At 42.8% G+C, this 20485-nt stretch overlaps 1 protein-coding gene across 6 annotated transcripts in view; it reads right to left on the bottom strand.

The window, feature by feature from the left end:
* TFDP2 (transcription factor Dp-2) overlaps positions 1-20485 on the bottom strand; it is a 455267-nt gene that overhangs the window by 242415 nt on the left and 192367 nt on the right. For 5 of the 6 annotated variants that reach the window (XM_069213927.1, XM_069213929.1, XM_069213930.1 and 2 more), the window contains one exon: positions 6928-6975. The exons of the other annotated variant lie outside the window; for it this stretch is intronic. In XM_069213927.1, the coding sequence (XP_069070028.1) occupies positions 6928-6975 (48 nt within the window). The remainder of the gene's footprint in view (positions 1-6927; positions 6976-20485) is intronic. 6 annotated transcript variants of the gene reach the window in all.

The following is a 20485-nucleotide window of genomic DNA, read 5'->3' as shown; positions in this document are numbered from 1 at the left end:
GGTGAATACCCTTGTGCTATTGTTACTACAAATGGTAGCACTTTGAATTGGTAGTGCTTTCCGGCGATGACAAATCTTAGATATTTTTGATGTGCTAGATGTATGGGAATGTGGAAATAAGCATCTTTGCGGTCTAATGCTGTCATGTAATCCTGTTTTTGTAATAGGGGGATGACATCTTGTATAGTGACCATATGAAAGTGTTCTGAAAGCATTTATAGATTGAGGGGTATGAGATCTAAAATTGGTCTTAGAGTACCCTCTTTCTTTGGTATCAGGAAGTATAGTGAATATACTCCGGAACCCTGTTGGAATATAGATACTACCTCCATGGCTCCTTTGAGTAATAGTGATTGTACCCTCCTGTTTTAATAGAGTGAGATGCTCCTGAGTAAGTGTGTGTGAATGAGGGGCAATGTTTGGTAGAGTAGAGATGCGTTCTAGACAAAAGTTATGTTGGATAATTGATAGAACCCATTGATCTGTGGTGAGGTTGTATTATTGTGGCCCAAAATTTACCACTCTTCTTCCCACAGGGGCTGTATGAGCTGTGAAGATTTGGAAGAAGTCAATGTTTTGTTGAGGAACCCCTGGGAGCAGATGATTTACCTCTTCCTCTATAACTAGATCCTTTGTAAGAGCCTCTGAATAAACCTCTGTTATAGAAGTGTGGCCCTTGTTTTTGTTGTGAAGTGGATGGCTCTTTGGTTGATGGTCTGAAACCACTCCTATATTGTGGCCTACAAAAAGTGCCCCTAGTGGGTGTGGTATATAATGCATCCATAGCTTTAGCTGTCTCTGAGTCCTTTTTAAGCTTGTCTATGGTGTTATGAACCTCTGGCCCGAATAAATGTTCCTTATCGAAGGGCATGTTTAATACAACCTGCTGTATCTTGGGCTTAAATCCTGAAGCTCTTAGCCATACATGTCTCCTGATAATTATGCCTGTGTTGACTCCCCTTGCTGGGGGGAATAAACATTAAAATAAATTAAATAAAAAAATTAAAAAAACACTTACCTTGCCACTACTCTCCATCTCGCTGCAGGCACAGGCTCCCAAGCCTGCCCTGCGTCAATCCTGACGCTGCTCAAAGCAGTGTCAGGATTGGCTGGGAGAGCCCACCCAGGGCGCTCCCAGGCAGACTGGGATCCTGTGCAGGCTCTCTCCAGGAGAGAGCACACTGCGCATGTATGTTCGGCCGGCCCGAGACAGACGGCCAAACATACATGCACAGTGAGGGGGGGTGCTGTGCACTCCCCCTCACTGCTCGTCACCCCGTGCCCCTGCCCCTTTAAAAGAAAAGGATAATAAATGAAGTTTATTATCCTTTTCTTTTTTAGGTTTTGCAGCTGTCGCTGCTAGCACAGGGGGCAACGCTCCTCCGCCCTCCTGGAGGAGCCGCCCCTGATCTGATCCCAATGGGCCATATCATACCTTGCTAGGGGTGCCTGGGAATATGCAATCCTCCAGCTGTTGGCAGCTTGAGGAGCCACTCATTTACCTGCTGCGTCAAGTTTTCTACTTTCTTGATATGGGGGAGAAGCACCTCCTGTAGACTTTTACTGGTTCTTTTAAAATGTCTTCAGCATGTCTAAGCATGCCTGGAAGCATACGGAGGCACTGGTACTCTTTATGTGTAGATGTGAAAGTATTAAATAGAAAATCGCCCTCAATGGGATCTGTATGTAATTGTACCTTATGATACACATCTACCCTGGTTATTACTTGATTATAGGCAGTGGTATCTTCAAGGGGAGATGGCATTGCTGGGTATAAATCTGGTAATTAGGGAGAATGGGATCAGGGTTATATATATCCCATGGGTCTACCTCTTCTTGAGGATCACTTAAAGCATCCCTATGTGGTGATGTGGATGATGCCTGTGAAGAGAACTGTGCTGAATGTGTAGGTGAAGGTGGTGGTGGGCTAGAATGAAGGAAGGGAAGGAGAATGTGGTGGTGAAGGCTGAGGTTGTTGCGTAGCCTTTTGTTTCAAGAGTTTGATAGGTGGAGGCCCAGCATCCAAAGTCTCTTGAAATGTAAGTTTTTTTGTTTTTTTTTAATTGTTGGAAGAGGAGAGGCTATGATCCTTCCTGTTTCCTTCTGTATGTGAAGTTTGCGCTGTTTAGCGTCCATAACCTTTAATATGGGTTGTATTTCAGATGATTCCTCAGTAGTTGCAGAATGTTTACTACTGGCAGTTTTCAATCCAGAAGGTTTCAATACGGAATGCTTGACTCCGACAGAAAATGTTGGCTTCGAAAATGCTATTATTTTTTGTTTTGGGCTCCGAGATGGAAAAGTTTGATTTTCGACTTGGTACCGAAACAGATGTAGCAGGCTGTTTGGTATATGCCGAATGCACCTTGGGCTTTTGTTTCAGTGCCGAACCCGAAGGTTGGTCATCCAAAGGTTTTTTTCGGTTCCGACCATGGCCGAAGGCAGTGGAGGACCAAAGAACAATGCAGAAGTCTTTTTAATTGTCTTTGTTTGGTGTGATGGGGCTGATGTACTCACGTACTGCGCCAGTGGGATAGATTGACTGTCCGCATCAGAAACTCGATCCAAATCTGAATCTTCAATGGAGAGGGCTTCTTGCTGTCCAACCTCTTCTTGCGCATGCTCTTCTTCAAAGATGTCGGGTGTGTGTTCTGACAAATTGGATGCCATTCCATTCCACGCGCTCTTCGGTCCCAGAGAGTCTTTTTGGGTCAAAACGATTTACAAGCGTCGCAGGTCTTGTTTCTGTGTTCCGGAGACAGGCACAGTTTGCACACCAAATGCTGATTGGTGCAGGGAAATTTGGCGTGACACTGAGGACAGTACTGAAATGGAGTCCATTCCTTCAGCCTATCATTGTTCAGCTACAATGTGTCAAAGTGGGCCCAAGAAGAGCGAGGTCGCCCCTACGGACTTGAAAACGATCCTGACTATAGAAACTGGATTGACAACTTGGATGCCATTCCATTCCACACGCTCTTCGGTCCCAGAGAGTCTTTTTGGGTCAAAACCATTTACAAGCATCGCAGGTCTCGTTTCTGTGTTCCGGAGACAGGCACAGTTTGCACACCAAATGATGATTGGTGCAGGGAAATTTGGCGTGACACTGAGGACAGAACTGAAATGGAGTCCATTCCTTCAGCCTATCATTGTTCAGCTACAATGTGTCAAAGTGGGCCCAAGAAGAGCGAGGTCACCCCTACGGACTTGAAAACGATCCTGACTATAGAAACTGGATTGAATATAAGAGTGGAAAAGCGATCGAAACTATAACGACGTTTTATAAAAAGTTAGAATAAAGTTCAGAAGCTACTGAACCGAGATGTACCGCAGTGAGAGGAAACACGTCCGAACCCGACGGCGGAAAAGACAACAATCTAACAAAGGGCTCGATGCCCATGGGCAGTATTACCAAGAGGAGGAGTCAATCAATCCCGTGACTCGAAAACTTTCTTCGAAGAAAAACAACTTTTAACACTCTGAGCCCAACACAAAGAATGTGTATCTACAGCTACACATGCCATCAAACATTATATATATATATATATATATATATATATATATATATATATATATATATACACACACACACACACACACACACACACACACACACACACATATACATATACACACACACGCACACACACACAAACATTGCTGATGCACCTAAGCTCAATACAGCATGGGTCCTGCAACCCATCCAACATAAACCAACATAAACGCATAGTATCAGATTCACATAGATACGCCTGGTCACAGCAGAGGCTGCTCAACGTAATTTAATGGATGCTTCTCCCCAATGTTTTTTGGCTCAGCCGGGCCTTGATCACGGGTAAAATAGCGATTCGCCCACCACCTTATAAATATGTAAACAGCATAAAACATGGATGAGGGACAAGCATGAAAAATCTATAAACATAAATAAAGGACAAATAAAATCACCACCTGGAGATATGCAAACATGGGTGCCATCTTATAAATGCATATACATAATTCATTGATACTAATAAATATGGAAATCATCCCGCACCTTAATACTTCATATGATTGCACCTGATTCTAAAACAGTTTTAGCGAGTTGACTGCATCATATACATAATTAATCAACAGCGCATCACTCATGAGTGTCACCACATATACTCAAGGTGTCTGACAATGTCCAAACAATATAACAGCAATAAATACTACTTAAAATAATGTTATACTGAGGCCATGACTAACAATAAGAAAGTTAGTAAATCATCATATCCGTTTGCGATATGCATGAGGTAATACCATCATAAAATTAAATTAATCTGATAAATAAAGTAAGGTCTTGCCCATGTGGGTCATTTGCTAAAAAGGTGGCAATGTAGACATACAGTCAAAGAACAGTACTTGAATGAGGGCAAACGCCATATGGCAGTTAATTGCTGCTATGAGATTTCTAGTAGGGCTGTTTGCAGAAGAGCGGAGTCAACATATTTTGAGATGCTCATAGATTGGAGAGATAAGGGCATGATCGAATAGGAGGAATATTCATTTCTAAAATGTGATAAACCTAGGATTGACATTTGATATCTGCTCCCCAAGTTACACAAGGATACCAAGAACCCAGCAGGGAGACCTATTGTTTCTGCCAAGGGTTCTCTGTTGGAGAATTCCTTGAGACACACTGACTATTTTTTTAAGCTCTTATATGTCAGCATGAAGTATTTATATGCATTATAAGATGGCACCCATGTTTGCAGATCTCCAAGTGGTAATTGTTCTTTATCTATGCTTAGGGACTTTTCGTGTTTGTCTCTCTTCCATGTTTCATGCTGTTTACACATTTATGGGGTGGTGGGCGAAACACCATTTTACCCGTGATCAAGGCCCGGCTGGGAAACTCATTGGAGAGAACCCTAGAACCCTCCATTAAAGCACGTTGAGCAACTTCTGTTGTGTCCAGGCGTATTTGTGTGAATCGGATACTGTGCGTATATATATATATATATATATATATATATAGTCAGTGAGAAAAGTTACAGGGACATTATAGTTAGGTTGGCATTTTACCCATACAAAATTGTAGAAATTCAGCAGTTATAGTTAGACTTATAGTTATACCAATGTTAAAAAACTAACTTGTGGCGCAACAGTCCTTCCAGGTTGCAGCCAGCGAGGGGATTGGCATCCCTAGATATCTATATTTGATTTCCTTTAATTACTCCAAAACTAATGAACAGATTTACACCAAATAACAAAAAGAGATCATCCAGACCAAGATCTATTTTTCTGCTAAATTTGGTGTAAATTTGTTAAGCGGTTCAGGCTGTAGTCGAGTTCGAAAACTGGAAAATCCCCCTAGACATAACACGGGGCAAAAGTATTTTGGGACCCCTCTTTTTCTCAGCCCCGCTTGATGAATCACCCCAAAACTTCCCAGACAGCAGCTAAACTAATTAGCGTACAAGTTTTGAAAATTTTGTGAAGATTCATCAAACAGCACCAAAGTTATTAGCAACAAAAAAACGCTTCTTCTATGGGAAGAGTTACAGACTATAACTACCTATCCCCAGTAGGTAATATATATATATATATATATCCCATTTTCACGCTATTAGAAAAACTCTCACTCAGATGGAAAGGAAAAAAGGGTTTTACTTAAAAAATAATGCATTTCGGCCAACTATGCGGCCTTGATCACATGACTTTTGCACTTTATCCATAGTGTCATATATACTTCTTAAACATAAAAGAAGGACAAAACACCCTGTGCAAAATGCTGCCATATCAGAATGATAAAGAATGCATACACTAGAACATGTTAACCCACTAATCTCTCAAAACAATCGCCATCTCAAATGCTTTTCAATTCATTAATGCATGTTATCAACAGCTAGAGACCACCTTTGTAGGCTGTCACTCCACACTTGTAAATCTATAATTATCTCCCCAATTGGAACCGTACCCTTAATTCACTTGCCTTTCTCGGACCTAACTGTTCACGCAAGGGTGAAAATAAACATTGCTTTAGAGAATGTACAACCTGTAAAGTCGTCCACTCCATTATATTTTGTCATTCCTATCTACATATTTACATTTATATATTTTTGTGTTTTCTCTGTCAATTTCTGATTGCTGTTAAAAGTTTTATCAATCAAGCCCAAGTGGGCTGGTCCTGTACACTGTAATCTATGTAGATTTCTAAACTGGACAACACAAATACTTGCATTATGCATGTTATCTTCTAAGTTCTTAGATGTCTCTAAAAATCCCAAGTGGCCCAGTCCTATACAGTGTAATTCCTATAGATCACTATGTTAGACAATATACACAAGTGGATCTCATGCCTTTCTCTAAACTCCTTAGATATAGAAAAGCTAATGCCTTTGCTGGCTTAACATATACTGTAAAAAATTTATTGGTGATAGTCCCATAAACAACAGGACATTAAAATACTTACAACACAACACATTTCTCATAAAATGACTTCATACACGAAAATAAAATCAAAACGGGTGTATGGATCTAGCCGCTTTGTTATTGTTTTTCAGCTGATAAACTAGTGAATGGTTTGAGCCGATGTGATATTGCTTAGAAATAAATGTCATACAGGCGTGAAAAACAAAGCCTTGACTTCAGAACCCGTAAAAGATGCAGATCTTTTCGGCAAGACAAAAAACATACATCCCATTCCCGTTTGATGCAGAGTACGTTTGTATTTAACTCGACGTGTCATTTCAGCCCCTGCTAGGACAAAAGGGACTGAATGAGGCCCTGGTAGGCGAGGTCATGACCTTCTGACCAGAGGTCATGCACGTGCAGGGGGAGACTAGGGAGTTGAAAGCCCATCTAATAATGGCTGCAGGAGGACAGGGGCGCCGCAGACTCGGCTGAGCTCATTTTGTACAGGGCGGCATTCTCAGAATTAGGATATAAAAAATGAGACAGGCTCACCTTTCCGAAAAATCAGCATCGATAAACTCACGGGGTCGTTTTCTATCCCTGGGGATTGAAGAGAGGGAGAAGGTGTCAAACAACGGTACGCAGAACATTTTAAATAGAACTTTAATAAACACGGCGGGCGAAGGCATTTACAATTTCACCCCAGAATCCAGGGAAATTTAAGCTATGAGAACGTAAATTTGCAGTATACAACGCAGTCCTACCCCTTCCTTATCAGTGGCCCAGAAATATGCAGCATCTAAGAAAACGTACGGAGGTGGCAACTATATTTTGCCGGAGTTTGCCGCTCTCGGTAATTACCAGGTGTGATAAAGTCAGTTTTACAGACTAGAGTTCTACAGGTAAAACTGCCAAAGGGAACATATGAAAAATGCCCCAAAAATACAAATGCAAAAGTATTTTAGGGGAGTAAGCGCAAAAACCACAAAACAAATCATAATATTGTGCTCATTTTGTAGGGCTGAGCACGGATAATGCTATAATTATCACACGCGGTGTATCGTCAGCTCAGGGGTATCAGATTTTAACATGTGCAATAACTATCACCTCACCAACTGGTAAAAGTGCCTTAATGGGTTAAATTGTTCAGAACAAAAGTCCAGCTTGTGGCATACTTGGTTACACTGTAGTCACAAAAAAGTCCAGCCTGTGACGTGCTAGGTTACAATGTAGTCACAAAAAAGTCTAGCCAGCGGAGTGCTTGATTACAATGTAGTCACAAAAGAAATCCAGCTTGTGGCGTGCTTGATTACAATGTAGTCACAAAAAAAAACAACCTGTGGTGTGTGTAGTCACAAAAAAGTCCAGCCAGTGGAGTGCTTGATTACAGTGTAGTCACAAAAAAGTCCAGCCTGTGGCGTGCTTGATTACAGTGTAGTCACAAAAAAGTCCAGCCTGTGGCGTGCTAGGTTACAATGTACTCACAAAAAAAAGTCCAGCCTCTGGCGTGCTTGATTATAATGTAGTCATAAAAAACTCTAACCTGTGGCATGCTTGATTACAATGTAGTCACAAAAAATCCAGCCTGTGGCGTGCTTGATTACAATGTAGTCACAAAAAAGGTCCAGCCTCTGCCGTGCTCGGTTACAATGTAGTCACAAAAAAAAGTCCATCATGTGGCATGCTTGGTTACAATGTTATCATAACAGTAGCATTAGTATGGCACACATGCTTTTAACCAAGACTGAAGCAGTTAAAAAAGTAGCTGCCTTCCCAATCAATGTATTTTGAAGGCACCTCTGAAAAAAGATTAATTTTACGAAGTTACAGGCTTAACTGTAGACAAGGATGAATAAAGGCACATTCTCTCTTTTGTTTCACATAGATTTTCATACACTTATTTAAACGAATGTTACAGGTGAAGTAGCCGGTCCAGGACATCACTAGCCAAGAGGGATGGCTATTTACCTGGAAGGACCAAATATATAAGGGATTCAGCTGCCTCCTGCAAGACACTGGATTGTGCCTTATTTTCTTCCACTGCGGAATCGAGTTGCCAAAATATCCTCCAAACGGTTTATAGGTGATTGTATTGATCAATCTGTTTTGTCAAAACAACAGCCTATGAAGCATATGCAGAACATTCCAGACACTCAAATTGCACAATGCACACAATAGTCTTAGGGCAGTTTATGCTCAATTGTGGTATGTGAGGAGATAACCCTTAAGGGTGGAGAAGAAATGTTCCATCAGAATGGAGGCTTTCTACCCACATCTAATTCCCTTGATTGAATGTCTGAAGAAAGGAACTCCTTTTAAAAAATAAGCACTGACAAAGCCAACAGATCTGGGAATAATATGCCAATGCAGGCAGTTTTGGTATACCAGAGCTAGACACAGAGGTGTAAGCCAATAGGTGTATACATTGTCCTACAACTGTAAGACAGACCCTCCTGCAGTGTTTAGTGCAACAACTTGAGCGAAGGCAGAAGGATAGACCAAAACAGCCAACAGCACTGAGTCATGGATACTTCAGTGGGCACAGCCAAGATGTCACTGGCAGAAAGAGGCCGGCCAAAGAAAGCCAAGGGTTGAAAGGAATGGATCCAAAGTCTACACTTTGTATATTGTTCACAAAAGGTCAATTTAACATCAGCGCTAAAACGAGGAGCGAAATGAGTAAAGAAATTGCTATTTTGTATCATATGGCCAGAGAACAATAAACTGAAACAGGTGCACAGAGAAGAAGTGTATTTTAACATAATTCTGACGGATTTTAAAGGATATTTTACTTATCCAGTACTGAAAATTCCCTTAATGAATTGTTCTCATCGTGAATTCAAAAGTCCACAATTAAACCACCCAAGGTGAGAACTCTGCTAACTATATTCAACAACTTCTCAAGTGCACAGCTTCTTAAGTCATGGCCCAGTTCTCATTCAGAGCTTGGTTTCGTGGTTTCTTGCCCAGGTGACTCAGTCACAGTCGGAGAGGGAGAGCACTTGAGGACTGCAGTAGGTTCATCAAATAACCAGAGATTTGACGAGGGGTAACATACGGTGTTGTTCTATCTCTCATAGAGCTCCTTCCTTTGTGAATCCACATGACCAGAAATGAATGCACAGCTACACCAACCCAGATAGTGGGGAAATCAGGTACAATTAGTGAGTTCATGGACAGCTAACGGGCTAAAAGACCTAGATCATGCTTAATTTGTGCTTGTTGTTTCTGGTGCTGAGCACCAGCACTTATTTTTGAGGGCCGGGGCTTATTCTTCCTTCTCAAGCATTTGCTGCGAACAAAAGACACATATGGGAAAGACAGAGGAAGGAAAGAACGAAAAAGCGTCACAAAGGGAGAATTTAGAAAGCTGCAAGAGTGAGCTTATGGGGCAGGGAGTGGCTTTATATGGGTTGAAGAGCCCCGAGATGGCTTCAGGATTACGCTGCCTCAGTATTCCGTGTTCACACATTTAATTGCAGCAGCCGCATGTTTAAGAGGAAGGCTTTGGGCACTGGCACCTATTATTTACAAATTAAGCACTGACCTAGATGGCATCCAGACCACGGACAAACACTGTCATCTCGCTGATAGCATTCTTTGATGGGAAAAAGCCTGGCAGCGGCTGCATCCATAATAGAGATACTCAAGGGAATCCAAATCCATTAACCTTTCATGACCTATGGATGTAAACTTTTCAGGTTTTACTGAATCTATATATGACAGGCGCCGGCCTGTCCTTTAGGGCGGAGGGGCCACGCCCCCCCACCTTTTGCCCCTCATGAAGAGTGTCTGTCAGGCTGAACAAAGGTCAGCCTGACAGACACTCTTAATGTTCAGGTCAGGCAGCCAGGAGCAGACATGCGCAACAGACTCCTGGCTGCTTGAGCTGAACTTTGCTGGGCTGAGGAGGTCACAGCAACTATGGGCGTGACCTCCTCGGCTCAGCAAAGGTGCCTCAAGGCCCTCCTCTGGGTAACAAGGAAAGCATCACCCATTGACTTCGACCTGGGTGCTGGGTCTCACTGACCCCATCCCACTCTGTGACAAGGCTGAGACTGCTGCCTTCCCTCATTGGCTGGAGGGAAGGCAGCAGTCCCAACCCTCCTGGGACCTCCGAGGCTGAAAGGGAGGGAGGGGAGGGGGGGGAGGGTGTGTGTGTGTGTGTGTGTGTGTGTGTGTGTGTGTGTTTTCTTTTAAAAGGAATGTTTGGTGCGTGCATGTTTGAATGTTATGAATGTTGTTAATGAATGTGTGTGTGTGAAAGAATGAGTGTGTGTGATCTTTTAAAATGAATGTTTGGTGCGTGCGTGCATGTTTGAATGTTAAAAGTGTTGTTAATGGATGTGGGTGCGTGCGTGTGTGAGAAAGAATGAGTGTTTGTGTGCTTCCCACCCGCCCCCTCCCTCCCTCCCTCCTAAAGCTGCCGGCCGCCACTGATATATGGCCACAAGGCTAGGATGGACGGACCCCCTCATATGACACCCATTTTAAAAACAAAACCTGGCACTAGGGTATGTTGCACCAGAGGGCAAAAGGTTAAATCCTTTAACACTTTACAGACTTGAGAGCACATCTGACATTGCATGTAGGGCACAAGGTGTAACAGGAGATAAATTCTGTAAGTGGCCCCTTCTCATCAGACCGAAGTGGAGTTCGGCTTCCTGGTAGGCTTCCAAGAAGCGGACCTGAGTTACAGTGTCTTTCACTAGCAGCCAGACTACAACATGGACTCAGATATAGCCGAGCAGGATTAGGGCTGCCCTTAGAGTAAGGCTAACTACAAAGGAGGAGGAACTGCAAATCAGAAGTGACTGGATTGTATCTGCATATACAGAACTGGTCATGTAAGTTGTGCCTGTGGCCCTTAGGTATCAATGCATTGCCCCCAAGACACAGAACAAGCAGATCCAACTGATAACCAAGCCCCTAGGCCTTGTAATAAGTGCCTCCACTCTAAATTATGGAAAAACAAAAAGACCCACACAATGTCCTCACTTTCCCCACCAGCATGATGTTTATGTATGGCTTTTTCAAATAACATGTTTCCTCAGGACTCCTTCCTGCTTTGGTCCACTGAGAGTGGCAGTGCAGGTAGGTCAGCAGGATCAATACACCATTACTGACAACACAGAAACCATCAGCCCACTTATATGTCATTATGGTTTAAAAAGAGATCCAGCTGGAAGGAAAGGCTCTTATCTGGGAAGATTAGGCTGGTAATCCTAATTCTCCCCTGAGCTTTGCAGAGAAGCGGAACACATTTAGACTCTGAAGTCCAGGCTTTTAGAAATTCCTAAATCTCATGGTTTTAATCTCTGAAACGGACTGAATGTCTGCCCCATATCTACCCACGGTCACCAGGAAATTATCTGTATAACAGCAGTTAGAATGTAATGTATATAAATTACTTTCCCTTACAAGTTTGAAAGTTGTTCTCCCCGAGCAGGAAAAAAAAAGAATGATTGACCTGTTGCTGCAAATAGGTCTGCTCTGAGAAATTCTCATTGGACTGGGTTTAGAATTTCTCTTCGATACCCTAAGGCCATTCCAGCACAATGCAGATCTTTATCAAGCAACAGAGCCTACTGCATCAGTGTCCGATTATTTAAACTAGGACTAATACCTTCAGACACCAGACGGATACTGAAAAGACGACAGAGGAGGTATATGAGCCGTGATTATTGCATGCTAATTAGTTCCCCCTATGGAAAGACGTTAGCAGGAATATAGATTAAACACTACAAGTCCATTTGAACAGTGCTTATGTGACAACCATTTTAGGTGTCTTTGCAGCAGAGGTCTCTTGACGAAAAGTGGAACCCACATAGCTGGCAATGGGTATCAATCAAAACAGTCTAAGCTCAATTCAAATACATAAAGCGTATTTTATACCTTTATCTGCTTCATACCGAGGTGAACAATGCCTTGGAAAGCAAATCACACCGAGCCAGCACAAGAATAAACCGGATCTATACTAGCAGCAGCTCAATTTTTCTGTACTCCAAAGCCTTCTGGCGTGGAGCCTACGTAGGCTCTACCAAATGAAGAATTATACTTGTGTCTCATCCCACCAGAGTGTAGTATGTTGAACTTTGTGTTTGTTGCAGCCGGTTATGCTTAAACCTACCCAACAGAATGTTATTTTTTTCAGTGTTTCAATGTCGGAGGCAGTTCCCACTACCACGATAAAAGGAGCACAATCCACCGGAAATTACCAATAATAATTTGTATTCTTTTGATCAAATCTTCGTTAAATTATTCATCAAATAATTCCATCATTGCCAACACTTGTTTTCAGGTTTCATGCAATATGTTTCAACGCATGTGATGCACTTCGATCATCTGATGTGTTTCGTGGGCCTCTCTTGTTTAGAATAAGCCCTCCAAAATTCAATTAGTACTAATATGTCATGATGTTATGATAGGCGTAATCATTTAAATAAATAAATATGTATATATAAAATCAGTGATGCCCTATTATCCTAGGCAAAGCTCTATACCGACTAACAAAATGAGGTAATATATACAGAAACGTGTGTTGCTGTTACGGATTCATGCAATGAATAATTAAATGAAGAAGGATGAAAAGAAAAATCAGTACTGATAATTTAATAATTCTTATAGTCTGGGCACTATGCTTTTCCCGAGTAATGTGTTTAAACTGAGAGCCTCCAGCATTAACTCAGTGTATTCTAATAGGTTATCAAGTACCACTCTGTACAACGATATACTGGGCCCAATTCATTAAGCCATGTGTGCACCTAAATTGAATTTAGATGCACAAACACCAAAATGTATAAGTGTAGTCAAGAAATGTCAATTTATATTCATAAATTATTTTTGTCACAATGAATATAACATGGCCATAGTGCAATAATATCACCTGTGAGCAAACTTGCTCCCATGGATTGGATGTGTGCATTTCAGGGGAGGCATAACTGCCTCAGCAGGTGAACACCCATAAAACCACTAGTGTACGTACTACCCGTCGCTAGGGACATTTTCAACATGACTTTGTTGGAGATCTAATAAGGCGAATGACTTATGTAAATGTGCAGCAAGGGTTAGAAGGGAAGGAAACATCCCCTAAATTGGTTTTGTACAGGGGAAGGAGTTTTCCATAGGGAATAAAAATGTTCTCCCCCGCCAGAGAATAAATAAAAAGTTAGCAAGTACAAATGTACTTGAACAGCATGTTTATAGAGGCTTGAATGGAAATAAGCGCCATCTACACAAGTGAAAACGCCTTCACGTTGAATTACCGTTTAATTCTGTAATTGTTTCTGGGAAACACTTACATTTGTAGCTCACCAAGAAAATGCATGAAATCGAAAAATGTCAGAGAATGTACTACAAAATGAGGCATAACCCTATATGAGTATATTTCATTTTTTTGAGAATCAGGAGCATTATTTTTGGCCTTTACCAGTGGCGGTTCGCGGGACACAGAAGGTTTGGGACGGCACGCAGAGGAGGAGGAATACAAATTAAATTAAGAAAGAAAAAAACGTACCTCCTCTGTCGCGTTGCTCCTCTGCTGCACACAGGCACAGGCTCCCAGCCTGCCCTGTGGCCAATCCTGACACTGTTCAGAGCAGCATCAGGATTGGCTGGGAGCGCCCAGCAAGGGTGCTCCCAGGCAGACTGAGAGCCTGTGCAGTCTCTCTCCAGCCGGCAACTCTGTTGCTGGGCTGGAGAAAGCCCTAGGCGCATGTGTATTTGGCCGACCCGAGTCGGCCAGCCAAACATACACGCACAGTGAGTGCACGTCACCCCCATGGCCCTGCCGCTTTCAAAGAAACAGTAATAAACATAGTTTATTATTGTTTTCTTTGAAAGGTTTTGCAGCTGCTGGCGGGGGGCGACGCTCCTCTGCCCTAATGGAGGAGCCGCCCCTGGCCTTTACATAGAAAACACAGTTTGTCCTCTTAAGAATGAAGGAGAGAATGGAGAAGAAGCATGACAAGGAAATGGAGTCGGAAAAGATCCACATCGGAAATATGAATAAAGAAATATGCTGCCTTAATTTCCAAGACTGAAATGCACCAAGGGGACAACAGCACAACATGTAGCAAGAAGAGAGTGTGGTTGTGACGCTCATGGAAGGGGATTATTTTCAAAGATGGCAACTACCTTTCTATCTTACTTTCTATAACGTTAGGGCTCTGGGGATAAGAAGTTAAGTGATTTTTTTATTTAATGCATCACTGATTGATAGATGTCATGCTCTTTGGAGAGGTGTATTTAATGCAGGATGAAACCATTTAGTTGAGAACAAATGAAATTTTTTCCCAAATATTTTGAGGAATGACTTTTAATTAAAGCAAAGTATCATTGTAGGAAATTAGGTTATTGGCTGAAGGGGTGAAACCCTACTCTAGCAGCAATCACAAGTCTCTTCAGGGTGAAACAGAAGGAAACCCATCTTAGGGAAGATATGAGCAGCCAATCCCTCACCTACATTTGGTTGCAGACCAACATACCATATGTGCATACTACAATGTACGTGCTAGGAGCATCCCAATGATTTCTGACAGACCCCTCTTGGGGGTCCGGCATCAGGAGGGTCAGTCAGGGTGTGTGTCATGGCTCCCCAGGAGATCAGATCATCGGCCAATTTCTCATCACATCTCACAATTCTCATATGTACCTCCTCTGCCCCCGCCCATTCCAGTAAATCACATTGCCAGTCTAATATCAGGAGGAGCACTGGACTCAGCCATCTGATGACATTAAGGCCCTCATTACAACCTTGGCGGGCGGGCGGCCAAGGTTGAACCGCCGAGCGGCCGCCTATGCGGGCGCAAACCCGCCGGCCGCATTACAACATCCCCGCTGGGCCGGCGGGGATGTCGGCCGTTACATTGCAGCCGATTCCTGATGGAGCCGGCGGTGTTGCGGCTGTGCAATGGGTGCAGCTGCACCCGTCGCGCTTTGCACTGTCTGCTGTGCAGACAGCGAAAAGCAGCGTGGGGCTGTGCCCGGGTCCCCAGCGATCCCCATTCCTGCCAGCCTTTCCATGGCGGTCTCTACCGCCATGGAAAGGCTGGAGGGAAGGGGAGTCATAATCCCCAGGGCAGCGCTGGGACAACAATGGCGGGAAACTGCCGGTCCCGGCAGTGTGACCGCAGTGCTACCACCGCGGTCAAAATATGACGATTTGTGCCGCCAGCCTGTTGGCGGTACGATCGCCAAAACAACCGTGGCGATCTTTGACCGCCAGGGTTGTAATGAGGGCCTAAGTCTTGAAGCTATGACCAAGCCAAGCATCATTAATTTTCTACCCAATGGGCAGCAATGTAGACTTGCGCCGAGGTTGCGTCTGCTTCAATGGGGAGCTGCAAGGTCCACATCGAAGAGGCGTCATGCAGTAATGGTTCTGATGAGCTATGAGGGATGCAATGAAGGCTTCCATGGAGGCTGCTGGGTGCTGCATCAGTTCTGACAGAAACCACATCTGGGCTTGTAGAGCACATTTAGTCCCACTTCCAAGGGTCCAGGAGGGTTAGGACTTACAACAGGCGCAGTCCAGGTGCAGGGGTCAAGATGGTAGGAGCCTTGTCTGCCCATGAGGCTCCAATCAGGAATCCAACCAATTAGCGCTTGGAGTCACTCTGGTAGTCCTGGGTTTAACATGCAGGTCTAGTCCTCCTCACTCACAAAGCAGGGCAGTAGTGCAAGCAGGCCTTCTTATGAGTCTTCCACAAGTCCAGAAGTGTACTCAAGAGTTGAGTCTTAGGGTCCACTACTTATAGTTGGTTCCCACTTCGAAGTGTGACAAGATTGGAGACTCCTCTACCCAACAGAAGTGCCTGGAATTCCCTTTCTCCCTGCCACATCCCAAGCTGTGAGGGGGCACACAAGACTAATGTGAAACTGCTTGTTAGTGTGCTGAGTCAGAACATCTCCCCTGCCTTGAAGGCACTATGTGGATTACTGGCTGCCAGAAGGTTCACCTTCAAGCTGCTCTGTATCACCCACTAAGCAATACATGGAACAGGACGACTTTTCACCAGGAATAAAATCACCAAATACATACAACAAAGAAACCTCAGCTCAAGAATGACACCCCATCTTAAAACACCACCATACAAGAAAGACTATAGGTGGTACATCCTTCTCTGTTTAAGCAGCCAAACTATGGAATTCATTACCCCAAATATAACATCCATGGATAACAATATTGTTTTCAGAAGACTACTCAAGAGTTGGCTCTTTCCTTCAAAACCACCATATCCAAACAGCAATGGACTGCATATGCCAGTGTGGGTAAACATTTATAATCTGATTATGTGTATACATCTAGATGTGTATTTCTTCAGGAAATATGTATAATTACTGTTTCATATTAAGAAAATATGTGCATAGCCTTTAAGCCTGTTTAACAAATGTATATTTACTCACTGTTAAAAGTATGTATGTGTGTGCATATAGGTATATACAAGTATGTATACAATGTTTGTGTATATATACATATATATGTGTATGTTATTCTATGCTTAACATGTTCATAGGTCATCGCATAGTTCCAAGATAAATTGTTAGATTAAATACTTATGCGTCCCTGCTTTAATTTTATCTATCACAATGAGCAGATGTTATCTTACCTAATTTATCAGCAAGCATTTTGCTATTGAAAAATGCGGAAAGATAAAATAGTGTTAAAAAAGTACACAAATAAATTAACCTCAAATATTGCTAATCTTAAAAGTCTGTGTTTATAGAACACAACTTTAAATCTAGAAAAATATACCCGTTGTTATATTCCTCATACATATATTCCCTTACTATGTATTTACGTATCTATTTATTACTTTAGTCCTACTGTACAAGAGGAAAAACAAAATAAGAAATTTTAAAAAAATCTCTCTCGTAAGCTTTACTCTATCTCCCAGTCATCCTATACCTCTATCAACCTATCCTCCATCTCCACTCTCTGACTCATACCAAACTTATTCTACTACTATGATCTCCAAAATAACCCTGCCTAAGCTCTTCCCTCATCTACACCTCCTGGCTCACCCTGAACCTCAGTTTACTAATATGATCTCCCAAACAACCCTACTAAATTCTCCCTCACTTATCTCCCCTTTCCCTCATCCAAGACCCCTTCTACAACTATGATCTCCCTAACCCTTTCCACAGACTCTTCCCCTCCTCCACCCCCTCTTTACTCATCCCAAGCCCCATCCTATTACTATAAACTCCCAAATAACACTTCTGGATTCTTCTCTCTTCTGTTCCTCAATTAATCTAGTCAAACCTACTAACAAACTCACATATTCTCTGCTCAAATCAAGTCATACTAATACTTTACTCATATTTCCCTTTACTAATCTTCCACTGATCCTTTTGGGTTCCGGAGTAGCGTGCTACTCGCAGAAAAGCATTTCAATGCCTCACCAGGGGTAGTAAACGCTATTTAACTAAATGGTTACTTACCAGTAGGAGTAGTTTTGCAGCCTGAAGAGTTTTCTGGATTCACATACTGTGCATCACTCCGCCATCTAGTGGTTGGGTCCGGAATTCTCCATCTTTTTTTTTCTCTCTTGGGCATCGATCACCATTTGATGTTATGTCTGTCCCCCGCATGATGTCAGACAGCGCCCCAGAGGTTCCTGTGCGTGGTAGCCATCTTCGGATTCTTTTTAGGGTCGAGCATGCAACCGCTCTGGCCTGTTGTAATCTCTCTGTGGGATTTTAAACACGCCCACACTTGCTATTGATTCTTTGTTGGTCTTGTTTTAAATGCGTTATTTTTATTAGTGCATTTTGTGAAATGTCTCTCTTTTGTGTGCTGGGTTTCCTCCCCAGCGATTTCAGAGAGTGAAAACTTTTGTTGCCCATCACACTCTGTCATGCTTCCTCCTGTTACAGAGTGATGGCCCCTCCTCTGGTTACGGTTTGCCTTTCATTCCAGCCACGATCCTTTCTAGACATTCATGCAGGAAGCCAATACCTCTTGCGCTCACACTCATTGCGGCCGTGGCACTTTGAATTGATTTGCTTATGTCAACTGTTTTACTTTTCATTTTCAATTTATGTGCAAGAAAAGTCCAGTTAGGAATTTACAATGTTAATAGCTCTAACTCGAGCAAACGCGAGACCCATTGCATTGTAAATGCTCGTTTCTTATTGTGTTTTAGTTTTCTCCTTTTTAGTTTTTCTTTCTTCGATCTCTTCCCCACCTGTTTGTCCTGCTCTCATTTCTGGGGAGGTGAGTGGGTCGCATGTGACTTCAGAAAACTCTTCAGGCTGCAAAACTACTCCTACTGGTAAGAACCATTTCATTTTGCAGCATGAATCCTTTTCTGGATTCACATGCTGTGCATCAGATTGTATAGCGATTTTTGCCCTTCAGTTGGGTTGGCTAGGTTAAAATGATGAGCTTGCAAACAGGTGCTGTAGTACTTTTTGTCCCACTTGGGCTTCTTTATGCATCTGGATGTCCACACAATAGTGTTTTGTGAATGTGTGTGTGGATGCTCATGTTGCTGCTGTGCAGATAGTGTCTATGGGCATGTTTGCTATGATTGCCAAGGGTTGCACCCTTTTTCCTTGTTGAGTGTGTGCCTTTGGGCGGTGCAGCAGTTGTTTGCTGCTGTGCAGCATGTTTGAATTGTTTCCACGATGCATCACGCTATAATCCCCTTTGTGATGGGGGGTCCCCATTTGGATTTAGCATATGCTGCTAATAGTTGGTTCCCCTGGCAGAGTCGCTTGGTCTCCTTCAAGTACTATATTAGTGCCCTTCTTACGTCCAATGTATGTAGTTTTTTCTCCATTTCTGTATGTGTGTTTTAAGAAAACTGGTAAGTGTATGGTCTGATTGGTGTGGAATTTGGTGACCACCTTGTGTAAGAATTGTGGGTTTATTCAGAGAACTACCCTGTCTTTGTGGAATTGAATGTACGGTTCTTGTATTGTTAGAGCTTGAATCTTGCATACTTTCCGCACAGAGGTGAACACTATTAGGAAGGCGGTTTTTAATGTGATAAACCACAGTTCAGTCTTGTGCATGGGTTCCAATGGTTTTGTCATGAGTTGTGTTAGCACTGTTTTAAGCCCCTTTTACATATTGCCCCTCTGGTGTAGGCCACGGTTACTGCCAAGTGTACCTTGAAGGAAGAGTAGTTGATTCCGCTATCTAGCAGGTGTGTGAGATAGGTTATTATTGTCTCCTGTCTGGATTTTACTTCTAGGATATTGTTTCCTGTTCACCACAGAAGGTATCATTTCCATTCTGATGTCCTTTCATTATCTACTTGCTGTTGGCTTCCTAGCTTCCTTTAGTATCTCCATGGTTGTGTGTGGTAGGTTTAGGTGTCCAAATTCTATGTATTAAAGCGCATGCTGTTAGATTGAGTGTTGCTGGTTCTGGGTGGAACCCTTGGCACCTTTGTATTGTGAGTAGGTCTCGTTCCATTTTGATCTTTATACTCTGTCCCTTGGACAGTTCGAGTAGGTCAGAGTTCCATGCTGGCCCAATGAGGGGCTATAAGGATGAAGTTCGTTCCTGGGCTCCTGGCCTTCTCCAGTACCTTTGGTATTACGAGAATTGGTGGAAAAGCGTAAGCAAATATCCCTGTCAGTTTAGTGACAGGGCATTCCCTTCTGACTGGTGGTGTGGAAACCTGGAGGCCAAGTGTTGGCATGTTTTGTTTTCTGCTGATGCGAACAGGTCGACTGTTGGTGTGCCCCAAATCCTGAAATTGTTTTCTAGGCTCCTTTGTTTTATCTCCAACTCATGTGTGCTGTTTTCTTGTCTGCTTAGTTTGTCCCCCTCTATGTTGTCCTTTCCTGGTTGGTGTATTGTTTGTAGTTTGATCCCCTGAGGTATCATCGCCCACATTCCATATTTCTTGGGCTAATTTGCTTAGGGTGAACGATTTTGCACCCAGTTGCTTGTTCAGGTAGAACATTGTTGTTGTATTGTTTGTTTGTATTAGTACAATTTTCCCTGATACTTGCCTTTGGAATTCTTTCAGGCCCAGCAACACTGTTTTTAGTTCTAGAAAACTTGATGTGCTTTATCGTATCAGTTTTGTTCCACTGGCCTCGGATTCTTAGATCGTCCGTGTGTGCTCCCCAACCCTTGTGGGATGCA

Source organism: Pleurodeles waltl, chromosome 11, assembly GCF_031143425.1.
Source record: "Pleurodeles waltl isolate 20211129_DDA chromosome 11, aPleWal1.hap1.20221129, whole genome shotgun sequence".
NCBI classification, from domain to species: Eukaryota; Metazoa; Chordata; class Amphibia; order Caudata; family Salamandridae; genus Pleurodeles; species Pleurodeles waltl.
The sequence above is the reverse complement of the archived record's forward strand: the minus strand, read 5'-3'. Positions and strand labels throughout refer to the sequence as shown.